The sequence below is a fragment of the Mesocricetus auratus genome, unplaced genomic scaffold, assembly GCF_017639785.1.
Source record: "Mesocricetus auratus isolate SY011 unplaced genomic scaffold, BCM_Maur_2.0 Super-Scaffold_100037, whole genome shotgun sequence".
Classification (NCBI taxonomy): Eukaryota; Metazoa; Chordata; class Mammalia; order Rodentia; family Cricetidae; genus Mesocricetus; species Mesocricetus auratus.
Window position 1 is genome coordinate 7,659,518 of NW_024429215.1, and position 20,450 is coordinate 7,679,967.

Here is a 20,450-nt window from a genome sequence, read left to right on the forward strand (position 1 = left end):
TATAGATTATTGTGTATTAATGAAAAGTAACAATCTAGCCTACTTTCTAGAGAACAAGCTTCCATTCTAAAAAATAAAATATTTATCCAACTGTGACTTAAGATGGAGTTAGGGTAAAGGCTAAATCTATGGACCACCACAGAGGAACACAAACTACCAGAGAATAGTGGATATGTAAAGGATGGAACAGATCAGCTGTGTAAGCCAGGTAAATCAATCTGGAACCCGTGTTAGATAAGATTAAAGAAATGCCATTACACAGGTATAGTATGCTATCTACCACATGAACGGTAACAAAAATCCCGTAGATTTTTTTCATCCCATGTGGAGTTCTTTCAGAAAAGTAGATATTGACTCAAATGCTTGACAGAACATCAGGAAGGCATAGGGACCTCCATCCTATCTTCTTGGCTCAGCCCTCAGATTAGTGTCTACACACAATCTTTATAAAACCTCCCCATTCTTGAGTAAATCCATGTCTGGGGCTCTAATTATGATGAACATCTAGTCAACCATTGTCCTACAAGCCATGTTATTTCTAAGCCCGTGGGAGGGGTGGGAGTGGTCTTTGCACAGCTCTGATCCTGTGTGGCAGGCGTTTCTTCCGACTGCGCCAATCCTCTGCCAGAAGCCCCACCAGGAATATTATAATCATGGCACCAAGGCATATTCGGACCAGATTCCCTCTGGCATAGTGCTGGTGGGAAAAACCTAAACAAAAAAAGAAAGTTGAAAACAGATGCTAAAAAGGCTCATTTCCAGGCCCCAATCCCTATCCCTGGTTGATATTTCCTTATCTTTCAATAGTTAAGATGCTCATCACCTTCCCATAGGATCCTTCCTTCCCCTCCAATGGTCAGAACTGAATAAGCCCAATTCTTTATCCAGTAATGCTCTCATAGATCCTTTCCTAGAATCCCAGTACAATCCCTCCTCTGATACAACCAACACCTGTTTATATTGCTGCCTTATTAAAAAAGATAACTGTAAGAAAATGATGGAAAAAGAAAATGTCTATGTTTGACTATTAGGAAAATTTCAACCTTCCCATTTTAATCTTCTTGAACACTTCTGAATTCTGTATGCTAATATTCTACTCCCCTTGATGTTTTATGCACTAGCTCCCAAAATAACAGAACTATATATCCCATGTACAGGGAAAATAGTCTGCTCTGAATGAAGAGATGGGATACAAAGGAAGTATATATGAACAGGACCACTTACCAAATGGAGGGCTTGACTCCTCTGGAGAGATGGTGATATTCATAGACTTCTCTAAGAAGGAAAAAAGGGCCAAGTGACAACAAAAGGAAACATTGCCCCTGCTGGATACAAACACATGTTCTCATGTGCTTGTGAGACAGAAGTCCTTTACATTCAACAAAAGCACAAACCAGGCTGCCCAGATTTGACTTCCCCATGCAGCACTTATTGTATAAGGGACCTCTGAAAGGTCTCTCAACAGCTGTGAGTTGATTTTATCATACATCACCTGGAACTGATACTGTAATAGAATGGATTGTCTTATAAAAAATAGTACAAATTAAGCATTAATAATTTGGAAATGCAAAATGTGAAATAAACAACATTTGATATTCCTAAGCACTGACATGATGCCACAAATGAAAAATAAAAATCTACACCTGATCCCTATAGGACAAATATGGAAGTAACTGAGGAGGGAAAATAGTATGATCAAAACCTACTGTGTGAGACTTTGATGATCCCCCATGGAAGGTCTCACCTTCCCTGAGGAGTGGATGGGGGGTGGGATGGGGGATGGTGGAGGGAATGAGAGGACAGGAAGGAGAGGGAGTTGGATTGGTATGTAAAATAAGATTGTTTTTAGTTTAAATAAAAATTAATTTTTAAAAAACCTACTCTGTGTATAATTTTTAAATAAAAATGAGATATGTAAAATATTATGATATATATACATCATATATATATATATATATATATATATAGAGAGAGAGAGAGAGAGAGAGAGTGTGTGTGTATAAACCATAAATGTGTGCCTGGTGTGGTAATGTCCATCTTTAATCCCAGAACTTGGGAATTGAGGTCAATGGGCCACCCTGGTCTACATAACAACTTTGAATTCAGCCAGAGTTACATAGAGGGACCCTGCCACAGGAAATAAAAGCATAAATGGGGTCATAAAGATAACTTGTCTGGTTAAGTGCTTTGCCTAGCATTCATCAAACCCTGAATTTGATACCCCGCACCACATAAACTGAGTATGATGGCACATGCTTTAATCCCAGTATTCAAGAGGTAGAAGCAAGAACAGAAGTCCAAGGTCATTCTCTCCTGTATAGTAGGATTGAGGCTAGCCTAATCTACATGAAATTCTGACTCAAAGAAAAGTGTCTATAGACTTTGCTGGTAGGAAACAGAAACCCATTCTCATGCCTCTTTTGTATTGAGCATTAAATGCCTACTTACCAGTTGTAGATATCTTGGTTGAGAGTAAGTTGTAAAGTCTCCTGGAGGTTTCTAAGAGTTATAATCAGGAATATTTTTAAGGAAATAGAATAATAACAGTGCATCCCAAGTGGCCTCACCCTCCAGACCCCTTCTGAGTTCTCTAAAGCTTCCTCATCCATCACACATTGCCCAAATGCTGAGATTACTAAATTCAAACAGCCCCAAACTTAGCTCCCAATGGCCTCAAAGAGTTGGACCATTTCTCAGCTGATAGGGTTTAAGTTGTTTCCACTTTGGGGATGGCATGAACAATGCTGTCATAAGCATCCGAGTGTAAGAGCTTGTGTGAATGTAAGCATGGCGAGTTGAATGAGAAGGCCCCCTCTATGGGCTCAGAGATTTGAATGTCTGTTGCCCAGGTGATGAAACTGTTGGGGAAAGTTTAGCATGTGTGGCCTCATTAGAGTTGTGTCACTGGGGGTGGGATTTGAGGATTCAAAAGCCCACACCGGGGTGCTGGAGAGATGGTTCAGAGGTTAAGAGCACTGACTGCTACTCTCCCCAAGTTCCTGAGTTCAATTCCTAGCAACCACATGGTGGCTCACAACCATGTATGAGATCCGGTGCCCTCTTCTGGCCTGTAGGAATGCAGCCAGAGCATTATATACATAAAAAACAAACAAGACAACAACAACAACAAACAACACAGGGCTGGCAGGGGGGAGTAAAGGCCAGAGAGGACATAAAAAAATCCTCAAAACCAAAAGCCCACACCAGTCAGCTCACTCTCTCTGCAGATCAAAATGCAAGCTCTCGGGTACAGCTACAGCACCATGCCTGCCTTCTGCTACCATACTCCCTGCCATGAAGACCATAGACTCACCCTCTGGAACCGTAAGGCCAAGTAAACTCTTTGCTCTATAAGCTACCTTGGTCATAGTGTCTTATCATGGCAATAAAAAAGTAACTAAGACAGTAAGTTTTCAATTTTCTTTCTTTTTTTATCATTTTTCATTTTAATTTTAAATAAAATAAAATGACATGTTTTACATGTCAATCCCAGTTCCCTCTCCCTCCCCTCCTCCCACACTCCCCTTCCCCCCCACCCTCCCACCCTATTGCCAAATCCTTCCACATAGGGGATATCTAGAGTCTGTCATTTCACTCTGGGTAGGGTCCAGGCACTCCCCTAAGAATCCAGGCTGAGAGAGCATCCCTCTTTGTGCTATGGGCACACAATGACTGTTTGTATACCAGGGATAGACACTGATCCACAGCTCAGGGCCCCATAGGTTGCCCAGGCCTTCTCGCTGACACTCACATTTGGGGAGGTCCAGATCAGTCCCATGCTGGCCTCCCCACTGTCGGTCTGGGGTCCAAGAGCTCTCCCCTGTTTAGATCAGCTATCTCTGCTGGTTTTGCCAGCCCATTCTTTGCCAATTTGCTCATCACTCCTCTCTCTCTGTCACTGGGTTCCTTGGGTTCAGTTCAGTGATTAAATGTGTGTTTACCTCTGCTCCCATCAGTCACAGGATGAAGGCTCCCGGATGGTTATAGACATCAAGTTCATTATCAGGAATGGGCATTCGAGGTGGTCTCTCCACTATTGCTTAGCTTGCCAATTGGTGTTATCCCTTTAGATCACTCGAGGTCGCTCTGGTGCCTGATCTGTATTCGATCCTATGATTCCCTCTTCCCCCTATTCTACCCCCACCCACTCAACTTCCTGTTCCCCCATGACCAACTCTCTTCCTCTTCACCCCCTCTCTTCTTCCCAGGTCCCACTCCCCCCCACCCCTTGCCGTGTTCCTCATCCATTCAGGGGATCTTGTCTCAATCCTCTTCTCTTGGGTACTATGCATACAATTTTCTTTCTAAGTCTTCGAATTTTTTAGTACCAGCCCAAGAATTTCAGAATCACTAGGTCACAGCATAATTCTGTTTAACTTCTGAGAGACTACAAGACTAGTTTTCAAATCATATGCCCCCACCCCTGGCAATGTAGAAGGCTGTAAATCTTTCCAACCCCTGGCTTGATTGTTTATTTGGTTGGCTGCTTGCTTGCTTGGTTGGTTGGTTGGTTGGTTGGTGTCTATTTAGCTTATTGGTTGCTTGATTGGTTGGTTGGTTTGTGTTTATATAGTTATAACCATCTTAGTGGGCACATGGCATGTGGATTGTATCTCATTTTTAAACTGGTATCATAAGAAAACCAATTATTAGCCTCTTGTTCAGGAGGTTTCTTCTGTCCTAAATTCAATGTCTTCACATGAGACTGCCTATTATTTTTACCAAAATGTTTCCTGAACCCATTAAGCCTGTGAATATGCAGAAGGCCTAGGTCAGGCCCATGCAGTCTCCCTAACTATTAGTCCACAGTCCATGAGCTCCCATGAGCTCAGGTCAGCTGTCTCTGTGGGTTACTCCATCATGACCTTGACCCCCTGGCTCATAAAATCCCTCCTCCGTTTCTTCAGGAGGATTATAACAGTTGTGTGGCTTGGTCTATTTGTAAGGCTCCTAGCAGTGGGATCAGGACCTGTCTCTGGTGCTTAGCTGGCTTTTGGGAACCTGTTCCCCATGCTGGATTATCTTGCCCAACCTTTATGCAGCAGGAGGATCTCAGTCCTATCTCAACTTGATATGCCATGATTTGTTCAAACCAACGGGAGTCCTGCAACTTTCTGAATGAAGATGGGGGAAGAGTGGATAGGGAGGAAGTAGATGGGAGTGGGGAAGGAGAACAGGAGGAGAAGAGGGAGGGAAACTGTGTCAATACATAAAACAAATGAAAAAGTGTTAATTAAATAAAATAAAATGTTTTTTAAAAGCCTGGGAGTATATACCTCTTGAGGATGGGGACTACATTTGAGGGTACCTTCATGTTAGAACTTCATTCCCAGACACCAGAAACTACTGAACTCACCTGTTATGGGAGATGGCAACTCTGTGGGTACCTGGCGGGGAGTGGCAGAGGGTCCTGAGAAATCAGAGGAGAAGAGAAGTCAGTATCCTGTAAGTCTGTTAACTGTATATTCTGAGCAAACAATGAGACATTTCTGTGGCTTGATTTTTCTCACATAACAAATGAATACGAAGAAGCTTCTGTTGCAGACAGGTTGAAAAGAATGCTTGGCACGTTCCCTGGAACATTCTATAGCTGCTTTCTTACCTTTGTCTTCCATAAATTGTTGTCACCTATACCCTCACTTTGAGTATTAGAGTAGAACAGCATATGATAGTCCTTTTGCTTTTATTTATTTATTTATTCATCCATTCGTTCATTTTATTGGAACTTGGAAGTGAACCTGGGTGCCTCGTGCATACTGAGTATGTGTTCTACTAGACATACGTTCAGTTCATTGTTTTAAATCATATTTATAATCTCTAACAATTCAGGCTTTTGGTTCTTTAATAATGTTTTGATGTTTCTATTCTGTGTAAATATCAAAACAGTCAAAAATCAGACCGAAGGTGCAGCCCAGTTAGGATAGCTTCCTTACTATGCACAAAGCCCTGTTCCCCATCCCTAGCACCACACAAATCAGACATGGTGGCTCAAGCCTGTAGTCTCAGTACTCAGAAGTTCAAGGTTATCCTCCACTACCTAATAAGTTCAAACCAGCCTGGGATACATAGACCATGAATTTAAAAACTAAAATTTTAAAGTAAGGAGAAAAAAGTGATATACTATAAAACCAAAGCAAACGTAAACAACCCAACAATTCATGAACACAGAACAATTTTTGTTATATGGTCACTGATTTCTTATTTAAGTTTTTTGAAAATTTTCATGTATAGGTTCTCTGTTTACATCATTTCCACCACCCCACATTTTCCCCTCTCCAACTCACCCTATGTCTCCCCTTACTCTGTCTCAAATTCATGACCTCTTCTTCATTATTATTGGTATGTGTGTGTGTGTGTGTGTGTGTGTGTGTGTGTACACAACACATAATCTACTGAGTACATTTGGAATTGCTCATATGTACATGTTTTGGGCTGTCCGTTTGTATTAAATAACCTATCAGGTGGCTCATCCCCAGGGAAAACAAATTCTCCCTCTCTGCAGCCATTAATTGCCTATAGCTCTTCATCTAGAAGTGAGACCTTGTGAGATTTCACACAGTTTGCAATGTCACTTGGAGCTGTCATTATGCATATTATTGAGATTTCATGGGCCCATCTTCCTTGTCGTGTCTAGAAGACATAGTTAATATATGCCTCATAACCTTTGATGCGTTTATATCTCTTCTTTCTTGGTGAGCTAATCATTTTTATTTAGGTTGTGTCATTTCCATAGAGTCACAGACAATGAAACTGCTAAAGAATGCACTCTAATAATTCACTGTGGTTTGGAAAACCAAAGAGTAAAAACCCTCAGATTTTACTGTCCAGGTACCCATAATATTCTATTTTTACAATGTATGTGTGATACCTCTTGGCTGTCAGCTTATTTGAATTGAGAGATGCCTAAGAAACTGGGAACACACCTCTAGGTGTATCTATGAGAACATTTCCAGAGACTACTACACCAAAAAGGATCCAACACGATCAATGGAGTAGCCCTCTGATGGATCATAATTCTGAATATGCTGTTGGATGCTGGGAGAAGCATGGAGGGTGCTGCATAATTGGAGGAAGTGGATCACTGAGGATATGTCTTTGGAGAGTACAGCTTGACTTAGTCCCTTCCTATGGTCATTCTCCTTCGTGGCTGCCACGAGTTCAATGACCTTTCTCTATCTACGACATCTTTCTACCTTGATGTTCTTCTGCCTTGCCTCGAGCCCAGGAACACAGAAGCAGGCCACCATGAATTAAAGCCTCTGAAACTGTAAACAAAAGTAAATCCTTCCACCTTTAGGTTTTCCCCAGGCAACCCTACACAAAGACAAAGTGTGGAGAGCGGTGTGGATCTGAGGCTTCCTCAGAGGCCCTGATGAAAGGACAAAGGGGACCTAGCTCTGCGTCCTTGCTCAGAACTAGGGGGACAGGGCCTCAAAAGAGTCAAGGTTTCAGTTCCTGGGAACTAGGCTTTTCCCCTGGCGTTTTGTAAGTCATAAGGCTGCTGTGTGCTCACTCTGTGATACTGTCGAGATAGCCTGTTGCCTTAGTGCAACATTGCTTGATTAGCCTCCTGCTGGCTTCATCCCATTATATGAAAGTTTCTGCTGACTTTGTCCCAATGCTCCCCTTAAAATAATACATAAGATGCACTTCTTAGTAAGTTTGCTTGACATAAGTCATAGCATTGCAAGACCTCCCAATCTCAAACTTTCTTTTCTTGTCTGTCTTTAGTTGTCTCTATCATCTGGTCCTCTCTCTCAGGACTTTGTCACTGAAGACTGACCTGCTGATCCAAATGAACTTAAAGCTGATAGACCCAAAGTGTTCCCAGAAAAATTTAGAAATCAGAGATACTTTGCTACTAAAATTTCAACGATGCATTTCATTTTATTTAATTAGATTTTTTCATGCACCCCAAATCTTTGTAACTTTTTGTTGTTGTCTTTAATTGATTTTATTTTATTATGCTAAATATGTAAGGCCATTTTGTGTTTGTATATATATATGAAAATGTATATATCTGTATACATATGTATATAATGCTTTTGCGGGGGGTTGGTTTTTCAAGACAGGGTTTCTCTGTGTAGCTTTGGAGGCTATACTAGAACTCTCTCTGTAGACCAGGCTGGCCTCGAACTCACAGAGATCTGCCTGCCTCTGCCTCCCAAGTGCTGGGACTAAAGGCGTGCGCCACAAACGCCCAGCACTATATGTATATAATGTACAGATATGTATATTTGAATAAATATTTATATTATGGGGGATTTCTGTATATATGTTTCCCTGATTGGTTGATGAATAAAACAGTGATTGGCCAGCATCCAGGCAGGAAGCATAGCAAGGGCTATCAGACCACAAGAAGTCAGGAGAGAGGAGGCAGAAAGAAGCTGCAAGAGAGGGAAGCCATGTAGCTGCCAAAAGAGTAACATGCTTGATTACAGGTAAGCCACAGCCTCATGGCAATACACAGTTTAATAGAAATGTGCTAATCATTAAGACAGAGCTTAGCCAGTAAGAAGCCTGAGCTATCGGCCAACAGTTTAATCATTAATATGTCTCAGCGTACCTATTTGGGGCTAATTGGCAGCTGGACGAGATGGAACAGAAACTCCAGCTACATTCATATATTCAAATATATATGTGAACAGTTTCTCCATGTCCTGCTTCCTTCCACTTTCTCATCCCTCCTATTAGCCCCCTTACTTCCCCTATATTAGTGGTTCTCAACCTTCCTACTGCTGTAACCCTTTAATGCAGATCTTAATGTTATGGTGACCCTCAACTGTAGCATTATTTCCATTGCTACCTCATAACTGTAATTTTGCTGCTGCTATGGATTGCAATGTAAGTATTTGTGTTTTATGATGGTCCTAGGTGACCCTTGTGAAAGGGTGGCTCAACCCCCAAAGCGATCATGACCCACAGATTGAGCACTGGTGCCCTAGACAGTTTTTATTTAGCTTTCCTGTTGTGTGTCAATATGAGATTTTATGTATCTACATGAAATCCATGACTCACAAATGAGAGAAAAAGTGATGTTTGTCTGAATTTTTTATGGCTAAAAATCCCTTTTTAAGGACTCTATTTAACTTTCTTTATCCATCCCTCTGTTGGTGGACATGTGGGTTGATTGTATAACTTAACTCTTGCAAACAGTGTGGTATCGCATTAAAATGTTGTTTGTCTTGAGTAATGACTGTCCTGAAGACACCACCGCATTTTCTGTAATACAAATGTCTCTATGATATATACAGTTGAGTTATACATTTTTAGTTTGCTAAAGAATATCTATATTGATTTCCATAGTGGTTGGGCTGTTTTACATTCCCAGTGGCCATTGATAATGGTCCACTCTTGTTCGCATTCTCATCAGTATTTATTATCTGTTTTTGTCTGTTTGTTCATTTTTTATTGATGATCACCATTCTGACTGGGGTGAGCTGGAATCTCAAAAATCTTTTTAATCTTCACTTCTCTGGTGCCAGCGATATTTATCATGTTTACCAATACTTAGTTGTTTATCAATTCCTTAGTTTTATACCTTACCTGCTCTGATTAGAATAGCAATAATTGACAGCTTTGTTTTATAAATGTGAGACTTTCACAAACCTTGAGACCTTCACAATGGTAAGGTAATAAATTTGTGTTACAGTGAGCCAGCAGTAGTCTATGGTGATTTTCTATAGCAGCTGTAGGACCCTCATACACCTCCAAGGCTGATGGGAGCTGGAGGCTCTCCTTGCCCACACCTCTGACTGCCTTAGTATTTCCACAAGGGTTTACAAATGCCAAAGAAAAGAATCGTGGATCTGGACCCACTCACCTACAACCACAAGCTCCAGGGGGTTGCTGGGGGCTGACCACAGGTACGGAGATGAGCTGGAAAAGCTGTAGCACCTGTAAATCCCACTGTGAGTGGCAGTCACTGTGGTGATGGGGAAATCAGCCCGGTACCAGCTCTGGGGTTTCTTATGAGGCCCAGTGTCAGCCTGGTGCCATCTCTCGGGTTTCTTATAAGGCTCAGTGTCCCCCTCTTTGTACAGCACAAACTGATCAAAGCCATGTTGGGTCTGGCACTGTAGGGTCATGTCCCCGCCGGAAGTGACCACTGAGCCTGGATGAGCTGAGAGTGAGGGCTTATCGTAAACACCTGGGAAGAAAGAAACCAGTGTTAAAGGCAGGAAAAGCACTGTGGAGGTTTCTCGTAGGTCATCTCCTGTGCTTATTCAAGGCTCTTAGAATACACAACGGTGTAGCTCAGACCTACACAGGCCTCTTTGCGCATGCCTTCTAAGGCTCAAGAAACATTAAGGAAAAGGGAGCAGGAAAAAAAAATAAAAGATTGAAGAAAGTTTACATGACACGGGCATTGCAAACATAGCAGCTATGGTTAGCTACACAAGATCAAGCCAGTTTCATATTGGAGAGGTTCTGTCTAACTGCGGAGTTGCTGGCAGTTAATAGCTGCTTGAGGAAGGAAAATCTTTTCCAGAGATGGTCCCATACCCGAGCACAGATGGGCAGCTCTGAGTAAACCTGGTGAGCTTTGTTTTAAGAGGAAAACATAAGGTTGGGAAGGGAAGCGTTAAGAGAAACGGCAGAGAGTTGGAGGTAGGAGATAGGCAATGATATAATTATATTTCCTTGTTCGCAGGCATGAAATTCTCCAAGAATAAATTTTTGATTGTTTGGTATCGTATTAAAATGTTGTTTGTCTTGAGTAATGACTGTCCTGGAGACACCACCCCATTTTGTGTAAGACCAATGACTCATTTGCCTCATTCTAACTCTAGCACCAGGGAATATGGGGGTTTGCCGTCTAGCACCCACATACCCAAATTTCACCCTCTCCAAGTCCAGAACTGAAGGCCCAGCAGCCCAAAGCCAAAAGACCAACAGCACTCCATCCCTCCCCGAGCCATTACCTGTAGCAATTAACTCGAGCTGGTCGCTTGCGGGAGACCAGTGACTCCCATTCTGATATGAACAGCGGTAGCGTCCAGCATTGCTTATTTTCATGGTATTGATGTAGAGAGAGTCTTGATCCTCATACTCCCTGGATTTCAGTTTCTCCAGGCGATATAAATCCACGACCGGAGGCCCCTGGCACCGAAGAGTGACTGACTGGTCCAGGGGTACCAGGGAACTGGGATGAGCCCTGAGTGAAGGCTTAGGCAAGGGGCCTTGGAAGGGAATCACAGCCTCTAGGTTAGCTCCAAAGAAAACAGGTCCCTTTTGGGTCCTGGTACACCCTCTATCCTCTCACTTGAACCCAGAGGAGGCCAGGGGGTAGCAGGGAGGTGTACTCACCACTCTGTGCTTGGATCACTTGCAGTGCACACAACCCTGAGGAGAAAGAACCAGAGGCTAGAGACTCCCTTGAGCAGACACCTATGCATGTGCACTGGTTTGTATCACAATTATCTTACATTTGTGTTGGCTTTAATTATCTTACATTTGTGTTGATTTATGCAACCTAGACTGGCCTCGAACTTGAACTGGCCTGTAACAGAAGATGACCTTGATCCCACTGCCTCCATCCATGAGTGTTGGGATTGTAGGCATGCATGCATCACCACACCTGGTTTTATGTGGTACTGAGGATAGAACCCAGGGCTCTGCCAATGCTAGGCAAGTCACCGAACTGACCTACATACCAGACCGTACTTATTTTACTGTTTCAGAAGACACTGCTGTACACGGTTCAACCGGAAAAGACCAACTCTCAAAACCAAATCCCAGCCAGGAAAGGAGTGATGAGTGTGAAACCCCAACAGTAAGCTATTGGCATTTGATAGCTACTAGGAGAGTCCATTTTGTTTAAGGGTGTACCCCCCACCATAACTTAACCATGATCCAGTGGAAGCCCACACACCCAAGAGTATATGGGCAGCACAAATTACTTGACAGGATTAAAATTTAAACATACACACACACACACACACACACAAGTTGCATAAATAGTGAAAAGTAGTGGGTTGTGGGGAAAGTGAATGTGATCTAAACACATCACACAGAATTCTCAAAAAACTCATGTTTTGAAAATTGAAGAAATATCGTAGGGTATCACTTATGTGAAATGTCCAGAAAAGGTAAAGCCATAGATGCAGGATGCAGGAAACAGGCCAGTGCTTATGCAGGGTGATAGAAGTGAGACCCTGGGGAGGTAGGACTGCTTAATTGATGGGAGATGTCCTTCTGTATGTGATGATTATATGTTTCTCTTATTGGTTGATGAGTAAAGTTGTTTAGGCCAATAGACAGGCAGGGTTTACTCAGGCAGCAAATCCAAAAAGGGACATGGAAAGGTAGTAGGCAAGTCAGGGAGACACCATGTAGCTGTGGAGGAAGCAAGAGACCCAGACATCACCAATAAGCCAAAATCACATGGAGATACATAGATTAAAGGAATGGGTTAATAATTAAGAGAGGGCTAGCCAATAAGAAGCCTGAGCCATCAGCCAAACAGTTTATACTTAATATAAGCCTCTGTGTGTTTATTTGGTACTAAACAGCTGTAGGATGGGGCAGGACAGAAACTTCAATCTACACTTAGTAAGTGTAGAGTTTCTTTGGGAGTGAAAAGAATGTTATGGAAGAAGAAAGAAATGCTGGCTGTGCCGTGTCATCAATGTACTAAATGTCACTAGTAATTTTTAAATAATTTTTTGGCTAGCATACAAAATAATGGGTTTCAGTGTGGCATCTTCATGCATATATGGCATCTTCATATGTATGCCATGTTCTCAGTCATTCCCCTCCCACAGTTCCTTCTTCTGTGCCTCCTCTAGTTGATCTCTTCCTTCAGTCCCACCCCGTCCCAATTTCTTACTATGTGAATTCCATTGTCCTCTCTATTCCCCATCTCCCTTAAGATCTCTTTCTATCTCTCATGGTCCTCTTTCTGGCTTCGAAACCTACACATACAATCACACACACACACACACACACACACACACACACACACACTTTTAAATCTAAGTTCCCCATATAAAAGAAAGCACACCATATTATATCAGTACTTTCTCATCATGACCACCAGCCCACAAAAAAATGACGCAGGGACTTATTAACTAGGAAAGCTTGGTCATTAGCTTAGGCTTGTCCCATTAGCTCTTCTAGCTTGAATAACCTTTTATTGATCTATGTTCTTCCATGCGGCTTGGTTATCTCTGTCCTGTGTGTCCAACCTCTTCAGTGTCTCCCTGAGATCTCACTGCCATAATCCACAAGCCTAGATTTCTCCTACTCTTCCTCTCTCTCCAGGAAGTCCTGTCTATCCTCTCCTGCCTAGATGGTGACCATTCAGCTCTCTATTACGCGAATCACAGGGTGCATCTTCACACAGTGTACAACAAATAGTCCCACAAGAGCATGCCTGCAACTCTTTGAGTTATTTCACTTGACACAGATGTGTGAATTTTTTAAATAAAAAAATATTTTAGGTCAAAGAGCTGGAAAATTGTTAAGTGATTGAGAGCACTTGCTGCTCATACAGGGCACCTAGGTTTAGTTCACAACATCACCGTGTAGTGGCTCACTTCAGTCCAGGGGATCCAACACCATCTCTTGACTTCCACAGCCAGCAGGCACACACGTATATACATGTGGGTAAATACTCATACACAAAAAGTAAACGTAAGTAAATCTTAAAATATATTTTAAGTCAAAACAAGGATTTCTCCCCCACCCTGTTTAGATTCTTCCCACTGTTTCCCAATATACAAGCTCTTGACGCTTTTAGCTTTACATTTTCATATGTTTATGTCTGTGAAAAAATTTAACTCTGTATATACTGCAAACAAATTCTGACTTCTTAGCAAAGATGGAGGTTTAGACGTCTAGACTCACAGCCACCATCATCCTATTCTATTTTGTTTATGGCCTACAGTATCTCACTCATGGCCTCACATCTACTAGTAAACAGATTCAAACGCTAGCAGAATTTAGTGGTAAAGGGCATGTACTTGGGAACTCATAAAAGCAACAAGAATGGAATGGTGATTATAGGAGGTGAGGTAGGGAGGGACTGAGGAAGATAACAGAGGAGGAGAAATTTCAGTAGGACAGGGACAAATTCAAGAGTCATATTGAACAGGATAGTGACTATAATAAAAACAATGTATCATGGAATATTGTCCTACTCTAAAGAAAACATTCGCAAGAAAATGGATGACATAGAATGCAAGGTATGTACACTCTTTGAAAGAAAAAAACTGTATTTCCTCCCTCGTGTGTGGCACTGAGTCAACAATGTGTTTAGGTGTAAGCAAATATATATGTGGGTACAATATAACATGCAAAAGAGAGAAGAAGAGAGACTGAGTATCAGCAGATGAAGAAGGGCTGGATGCAGGTAATGGTCATGAGTCATGAGAGAGGATGTAAAATCTGTTGTTTTGCTAGTTCTAATTCTGCCGGAGATTTTTTTGTTTTGTTTTGTTTTGGGTGACAGGTAAGTGCTGTGGTGGTTTAGATAAAAGTGGTCCCCACAGGCCCATAGACAGTGACACGATTAGAAGGTTGATGTGGGTGTGACCTTGTTGGAGCAGGTATGACCTTGTTGGAGGAAGTGTGTCACTGTGAGTGGGCTGTGAGGTTTGAGATGCTCCAGCCACACCCAGTGTGGCTTCCCTTCCTGCTGCCTGAGGATCCAGATGTAGAACTCTCAGTTCCTTCTTCATAATCATGTCTGCTCAGATACCACTATGCTTCCAGTCATGGCAATAATGGATTAAATTTCCGAACGATAAGCTGCCACAATTAAATGTTTTCATTTATAAGACTTTCCACGGTTATGGTGTCACTTCACAGCAATAAAACCCTAACCTTGGCCGGGCGTTGGTGGCGCATGCCTTTAATCCCAGCACTCGGGAGGCAGAGGCAGGCGGATCTCTGTGAGTTCGAGGCCAGGCTGGACCGATAGCCTCCAAAACAATACAGAGAAACCCTGTCTTGTAAAAACCAAAAAAAAAAAACCCTAACCTAAGACCTAAGACAATAGCATAAAAATAGATTTGATAGTGAAAATATAAAATCTAATGTGAAGTTCCACATCTTCTGATCTCAATATCTATTCTATTTATACAGAAGTTCATTGAGTTTTATAGTCTTTGGGTCTGTTTAATCTCTCTCTCTCTCTCTCTCTCTCTGTGTGTGTGTGTGTGTGTGTGTCTGTGTGTGTGTGTGTCTGTGTGTGTGTCTGTGTGTGTGTGTGTGTGTGTCTGTGTCTGTGTGTGTGTGTATTTGGAAAGGTTGTAACTTTTATAATAAATGTTTAAATTGGTTTGTTTCTACTAAAATATTTTTTCATACAGTATATCATGTTTGCTCTCCCCCAACTCCTCCAAAATCCTCCTGACCTCACTATCCACGCAACTTCATGTTCTTTCTTTCTTTTCTTTCAAAAAAGTCAAACAAAAATAATACCAAACAAAAGGCCCACAAAAAAATGGAGTTTATTTTGTGTTGACCAACTACTCCAGAGCATGGACCTGCCCTGGAGCTTGAAGTATAATATACCAAGTAACACTCCATTAGAGAAAACTGATTTTCACTTTTCCAGTGGGTTTCTATTATAAATAGTTTCTTGGTGAGTGTGGGACTCTGTCTGGCTTGAACCTGTCAAGTCTTGTGTGGGCTACCACACTGTCTGTGTATATGGTTTGTTTGTTTTTAGTGACAACATATTTTATTGTTGAGAGGAAGACTTTTATTTTAGATATGAAGGAGAGTACAGCCCAAGCCATGTGGAAACATCCAACGCAGGGAGACAAAGTAGTAGACTAAACTTGGCCAGTACACTGACCTGGGCCGTGAGAAACGGGGGAGGAGTAAGAGAGGTGGACCAAGAGAAAAGGCAAGGAGAAGGGGTCAGGAGAACACCAAGAGGGCACGTGGTTGAGACGGAAGGGTATATAGGGATGAGAAGCTGGGGGAGAGAAATGAATAAGCTAGAGATGGTTAGGGTGGATACTGGAATGAGAAGAGCTAAGATGCCTGTGTGGACTCTGTGCTGAGAGAAAAAAACATATAGTATTTTATTCTCAAAATTTTTTAATGTTGTCATCATCTTAAAAATTAGAATATATGCCAAAAGCAGACCACAGAGTCAGAGACAGTCCCTGCTCCCACAGTTAAGAGAGCAGAGCCCAGAAACAGAGCCACATGCATGATGATTAAATTTTTATAATACATATAAATTAGTTTTATAAGCAGAACAATCAAATTGGTCTTTCATGTTGGAAAAATAGATGCAGAGATAGAGGAAAGTTTCTTGGTTTCTATTTGAATTCCTGTTATGCAATGAAGTGTTTAACCTCCCCAGGTTGTGGTTAATTTACCTGTAAAATGAGGCCAATTACTGTCCCTGCCTCATTCATCTATGGGGCATTAAATGAGTCATATCTTCTTTAAAACAAAGAGGGCAGGAGTCATAGACCAATTTCTAACCCATAATGAGTATTGTGTAGGTATGTTACAGTGAGTGGCAGGTCGCTTGCCTTCAGAGCATGCCTCTTATCCCCAATAGCTCAACAGTCCCCTGCCTGCTCTGCCTCTTTAGGCCCTGAAGTTCTTCCGATAAAATAAGGAAACAACAATGCCACCTGCCCTGGTGAAGAGGGACAAGAGAAACACTTGCTTCACCGAGAATCATTTGTCAAAGATTCTAATGTGCTCTGCTATTAAAACAAATACAGACAGATCAGATTTGCGAACTAGTCCAAATGCCGTCAAGCCCACGGGGAAACAAATAAAGGTGAGATGAAGAGGAGAAATGGGAGCGAGAAAGAAGGAAAAGAAAGGGCGGAGGAGAGGCAAGTGAGGAAAGAAGGAAAAGGGGTTGTAAGTATTTAAGAGACAAGATGAAGAAAGGAAAGAAAGCTATGGAGAGGAAGGAAAAAAGTGGGTCAGCGAGATAGCTCAGTAAGAAAGGACGCTTGCCACCAAAGTTGATGGCCTGAGTTCAATTCCCCAAGACTCAACGCGATGGAAGAAAATAAGGTGCCCTCTGATCTACACACACACACACACACACACACACACACACACACACACACACACACACTGAACAAAAACATAAATAAATGATTAATGTTTTAAATGGAGAGAGAGAGAGGAGGAGGGAGAGAGGAAAGAAAGCAGCCCTGGTGTTCTGGTGTTCCTGGTATAGAGGGCAGAAGTGTGGCCAATACTGAAACACCTGTTCAAGTGTCCTGGCCAAGCCAAAGCAAACCAAAGCAATTAAACCAATTGTATCTCTCCTCTGTTTTTCCTTCCAGCAAATGGAACCTCACAGACTCCCGTTCTTGTTCTGAAATTCACCCCTGACAAGATGTTTTTCGTTCCTTTGCACGCAGAGACTGTTGTAAAGTACCTCCCAGGTCAACCCTCGGGACTCACCAAGACAGAAGAAAGCAGGTTGGGCTGGAGACATGGCTCTGCAGCCCGGTCCTGAGTTGTGTGGCCAAGCAGGAAACTTGTAGATGCCTGGAACCTAGGCACAGGATGTGATGAGGGAGAAGAATTCCCTCCTTCCTGATTGTACAAGCCCCAGCTTTCCTAATTGAGAGTCATCAAGACAGGGCCATCTCCTCAGTAGGATGACTTGCACACAGGCTCCTGAAGTCATCACTTATCTCCTCTCACCAGCTGTATATCAGCCATTCGTCTTCCTGCAGGAACACGACCTATGTCCTAGACTCCCATCAAATTCTTCATAGTCACTGGTCCAAACTTCATATGTCTGACTTCATACTGTCAGGTTCAAAGGATACTCCAATTCTCCAAACTCTAAAGGGCTGGGGATATGTCCAGAAATGGCTCTCTTGGCCCAACTCAAGTTGGACTATAGAAGGATTCTGGTGGTTAGATAAAAAGCCAGCATTCCTCAGGAACTTGTAAAACAGTTCCAGTCTTCCAAAAGGAGTCATCTCCCTTACATCTGGCAGACGGGAGATATGGCTCTCCATTGACCGGTACCTGTGGTTACATGTCAAAGCCCATGCCATCCTCTAGGCTTCTACAGTCCCTATTCACAAATGCCTATTATGCATTTCAAATGCCCACACTAGCATCCTGGCCTTTCTCACATTCCCAGGCTTCCTTTCTCCTATATATAGTCATTTGTTCTCTATATAACAGCAAGGTGTACCCCCTCCCCCACTATCTATTGCCATCTCTACTATCCTCTGCTATCCCCACTTCCCTAGCCCTGACCATGTCCAGTCTGTTTCTTTTTCTCCCTACTCTGGGCTCTTCCAGATACCTCTAGATGTTCTCTCCATCTTGCTCACAATGACCTTCCCTCCTAGTGGAGTGGCCAATTAGGTGGCTTCTTTATTGTGCCCTCCCACACACATGTATACCTACTGGGTCATTATAACTCCAAAATGTGAAAAATACCTCATTCCTAGACGATAGAGAGATGGCTTAGCAGTCAAAAGCACTAGCTGCTCTTCCAGAGGACCTCATTTCAGTTCCCAACATCCACATTGGGCTGCTCTCGACTGCCTGTAACTCCAGCTCCAGGAATCTGATGCCCTCTTCTGGAGTCTGCTGTCACCTACACTAATGTATACAAAGTCACACATACACATATAATTGTTTTTTATTTTCCATCCCATAATTGATGAGCTTTTGGCAGGCAATGGCTGCTGCGAAAGGGAAAGTCATCTTTCTTCTGTGTTTTGGCCCATGGTAGGTTGCCCATATTTCAGTGGATGGCCCTACACCTATGTTGTGTATGCAGCACCAATTGGATTTAGTAGGTTATAAAAAGAAGAGGAGAAGGAAGAGGGGATGGAGGAGAGAAAGTGGCTGGAGACTTGACTTAGTGGTTAAGAGTACTTGCTGCTCTTCCAGAGGACCCAGAAGACCCAATTCACATCCAGACATCAACATTGGGTGGCTAACAACCACCTGTAACTGCAGTTCTGTGCAATCTGACGCCCTCTTCTGGCCTCTGCAGGTACGTGCACACATGTGACATATACACACATAAATAAAATTAAATCTTGAGAAGAGAAGGAGGAGAAAAAGAGAAGGCGTGAAGCTGGAAGGATGTGCAGTAGGGGTTCTAGGAGTGGGAGTAGATATGAGCTAACATGTTATATTCATGTATGAAATTACTACAGAATGCTTAATAGGAAATGAAAATAATGAATACTGGTAAGGGTGTGGAGAAGTAGGAGCCTGTGGCTGGAGATTTTGCAATATGGTGCAATCACTATGGGAAAAAGTCAGTCTTGGCGTATGTGTCTTGAATCTTGTCAACCCCATGAGCCAAAGCCATAACACACTAACCACAGCACACTTTTGGTAGTGACATTGCAATTACACATCAAAAATGAGTCTTTTAAATTGTATTTCTTTTAATGTTTTTGCATCGTTAGAAATTAAACCAAGGCCTTTCATGGATAAGGCAAGTGCTTTAACCATTGAGCCACAGCCTCATCCCTTACTGGTAGGTTTGCTAATGTTGAACCACATCTGAAGCATCTTAGTGGCAGATACTAAACAGGCACTCCACTCAACAGCAAATCCACACCCCCAGGTCCTCACTGGTGAATTCCAGACCAGTATTCTACCTCTGAGCCACATCTACACCCCTCAGTGGTAGACTCTAGGCAGGCACTCTACCACTGAACCAAACCCCCAGACCCTCACTGAGGACTCTAGGCAAGGGCTCTACCACTGAACCATACCTCCAGACCCACACATTTTAATATAATCTACACATTGGTGTAAAAGTCATTCAACTGTCCATTGGATGTTTGGAGTTTATCACCTCCCTGTACATCATCTCCCCATATATCAGAAGCAGAATATTTATCTGCTTCTACCATAGTATCCTCCATCACTTACCCAAAAATAACCACACAGATTATATCCAAACACCTTTACTGTAACACTGTAAGCAACAATTGGCCATCACTCTATGTGAATGCTTAATGGACTTATGTGAGACTGTCTTCAATAAACAATCATAAGAAAGTTGAATGGAGTCCATTTGGAGGAGGAAGGGGACCAAGAAGAAGTGACTGGAGAAACTACGAAAGGTAAATATGAGCAAAGTGCACAGTACATTTGTATGAAGATGTCATTGTGAAATCCTTATGTTGCTATATAATTTTTAAAGTTAGAAAAAATTAGCTAGATAAATCCCCTCCTACCAAGGCTCAGGAACCATCATAGAATTGGGAGCAGAAGGATTGTAAGAGCCAAAGTTCGTGGATTACCACAAAGGATTGTTTGGACTGAACAGAGTGAAGAAGGTACATGTCATACTTTTATGTGATCACCAGTGCAGTAGATCTGTTAAAACGTGAATACATTGAGCCACCAAATGACTGTGTGTCAATAGTCAATAGCAATGCTTTGGCTCTATTATAATCTCATAGGGCTACCACTGCATGTGTGACCCATGGTTGAATGAAACAGCACACCAG

At 42.3% G+C, this 20,450-nt stretch overlaps 1 protein-coding gene across 1 annotated transcript in view; it reads right to left on the minus strand.

The window, feature by feature from the left end:
* LOC101842025 (leukocyte immunoglobulin-like receptor subfamily B member 2) overlaps positions 1–20,450 on the minus strand; it is a 55,677-nt gene continuing 35,227 nt past the window's right edge. Inside the window, exons 13-20 of the mRNA XM_021235375.2 lie at positions 17,404–17,490; positions 11,311–11,346; positions 10,926–11,183; positions 9,824–10,150; positions 5,357–5,410; positions 2,449–2,499; positions 1,225–1,275; positions 1–711 (exon numbers count right to left, since the gene is read on the minus strand). Of these exons, the coding sequence (XP_021091034.2) occupies positions 539–711; positions 1,225–1,275; positions 2,449–2,499; positions 5,357–5,410; positions 9,824–10,150; positions 10,926–11,183; positions 11,311–11,346; positions 17,404–17,490 (1,037 nt within the window). The 3' untranslated portion in view covers positions 1–538. The remainder of the gene's footprint in view (positions 712–1,224; positions 1,276–2,448; positions 2,500–5,356; positions 5,411–9,823; positions 10,151–10,925; positions 11,184–11,310; positions 11,347–17,403; positions 17,491–20,450) is intronic.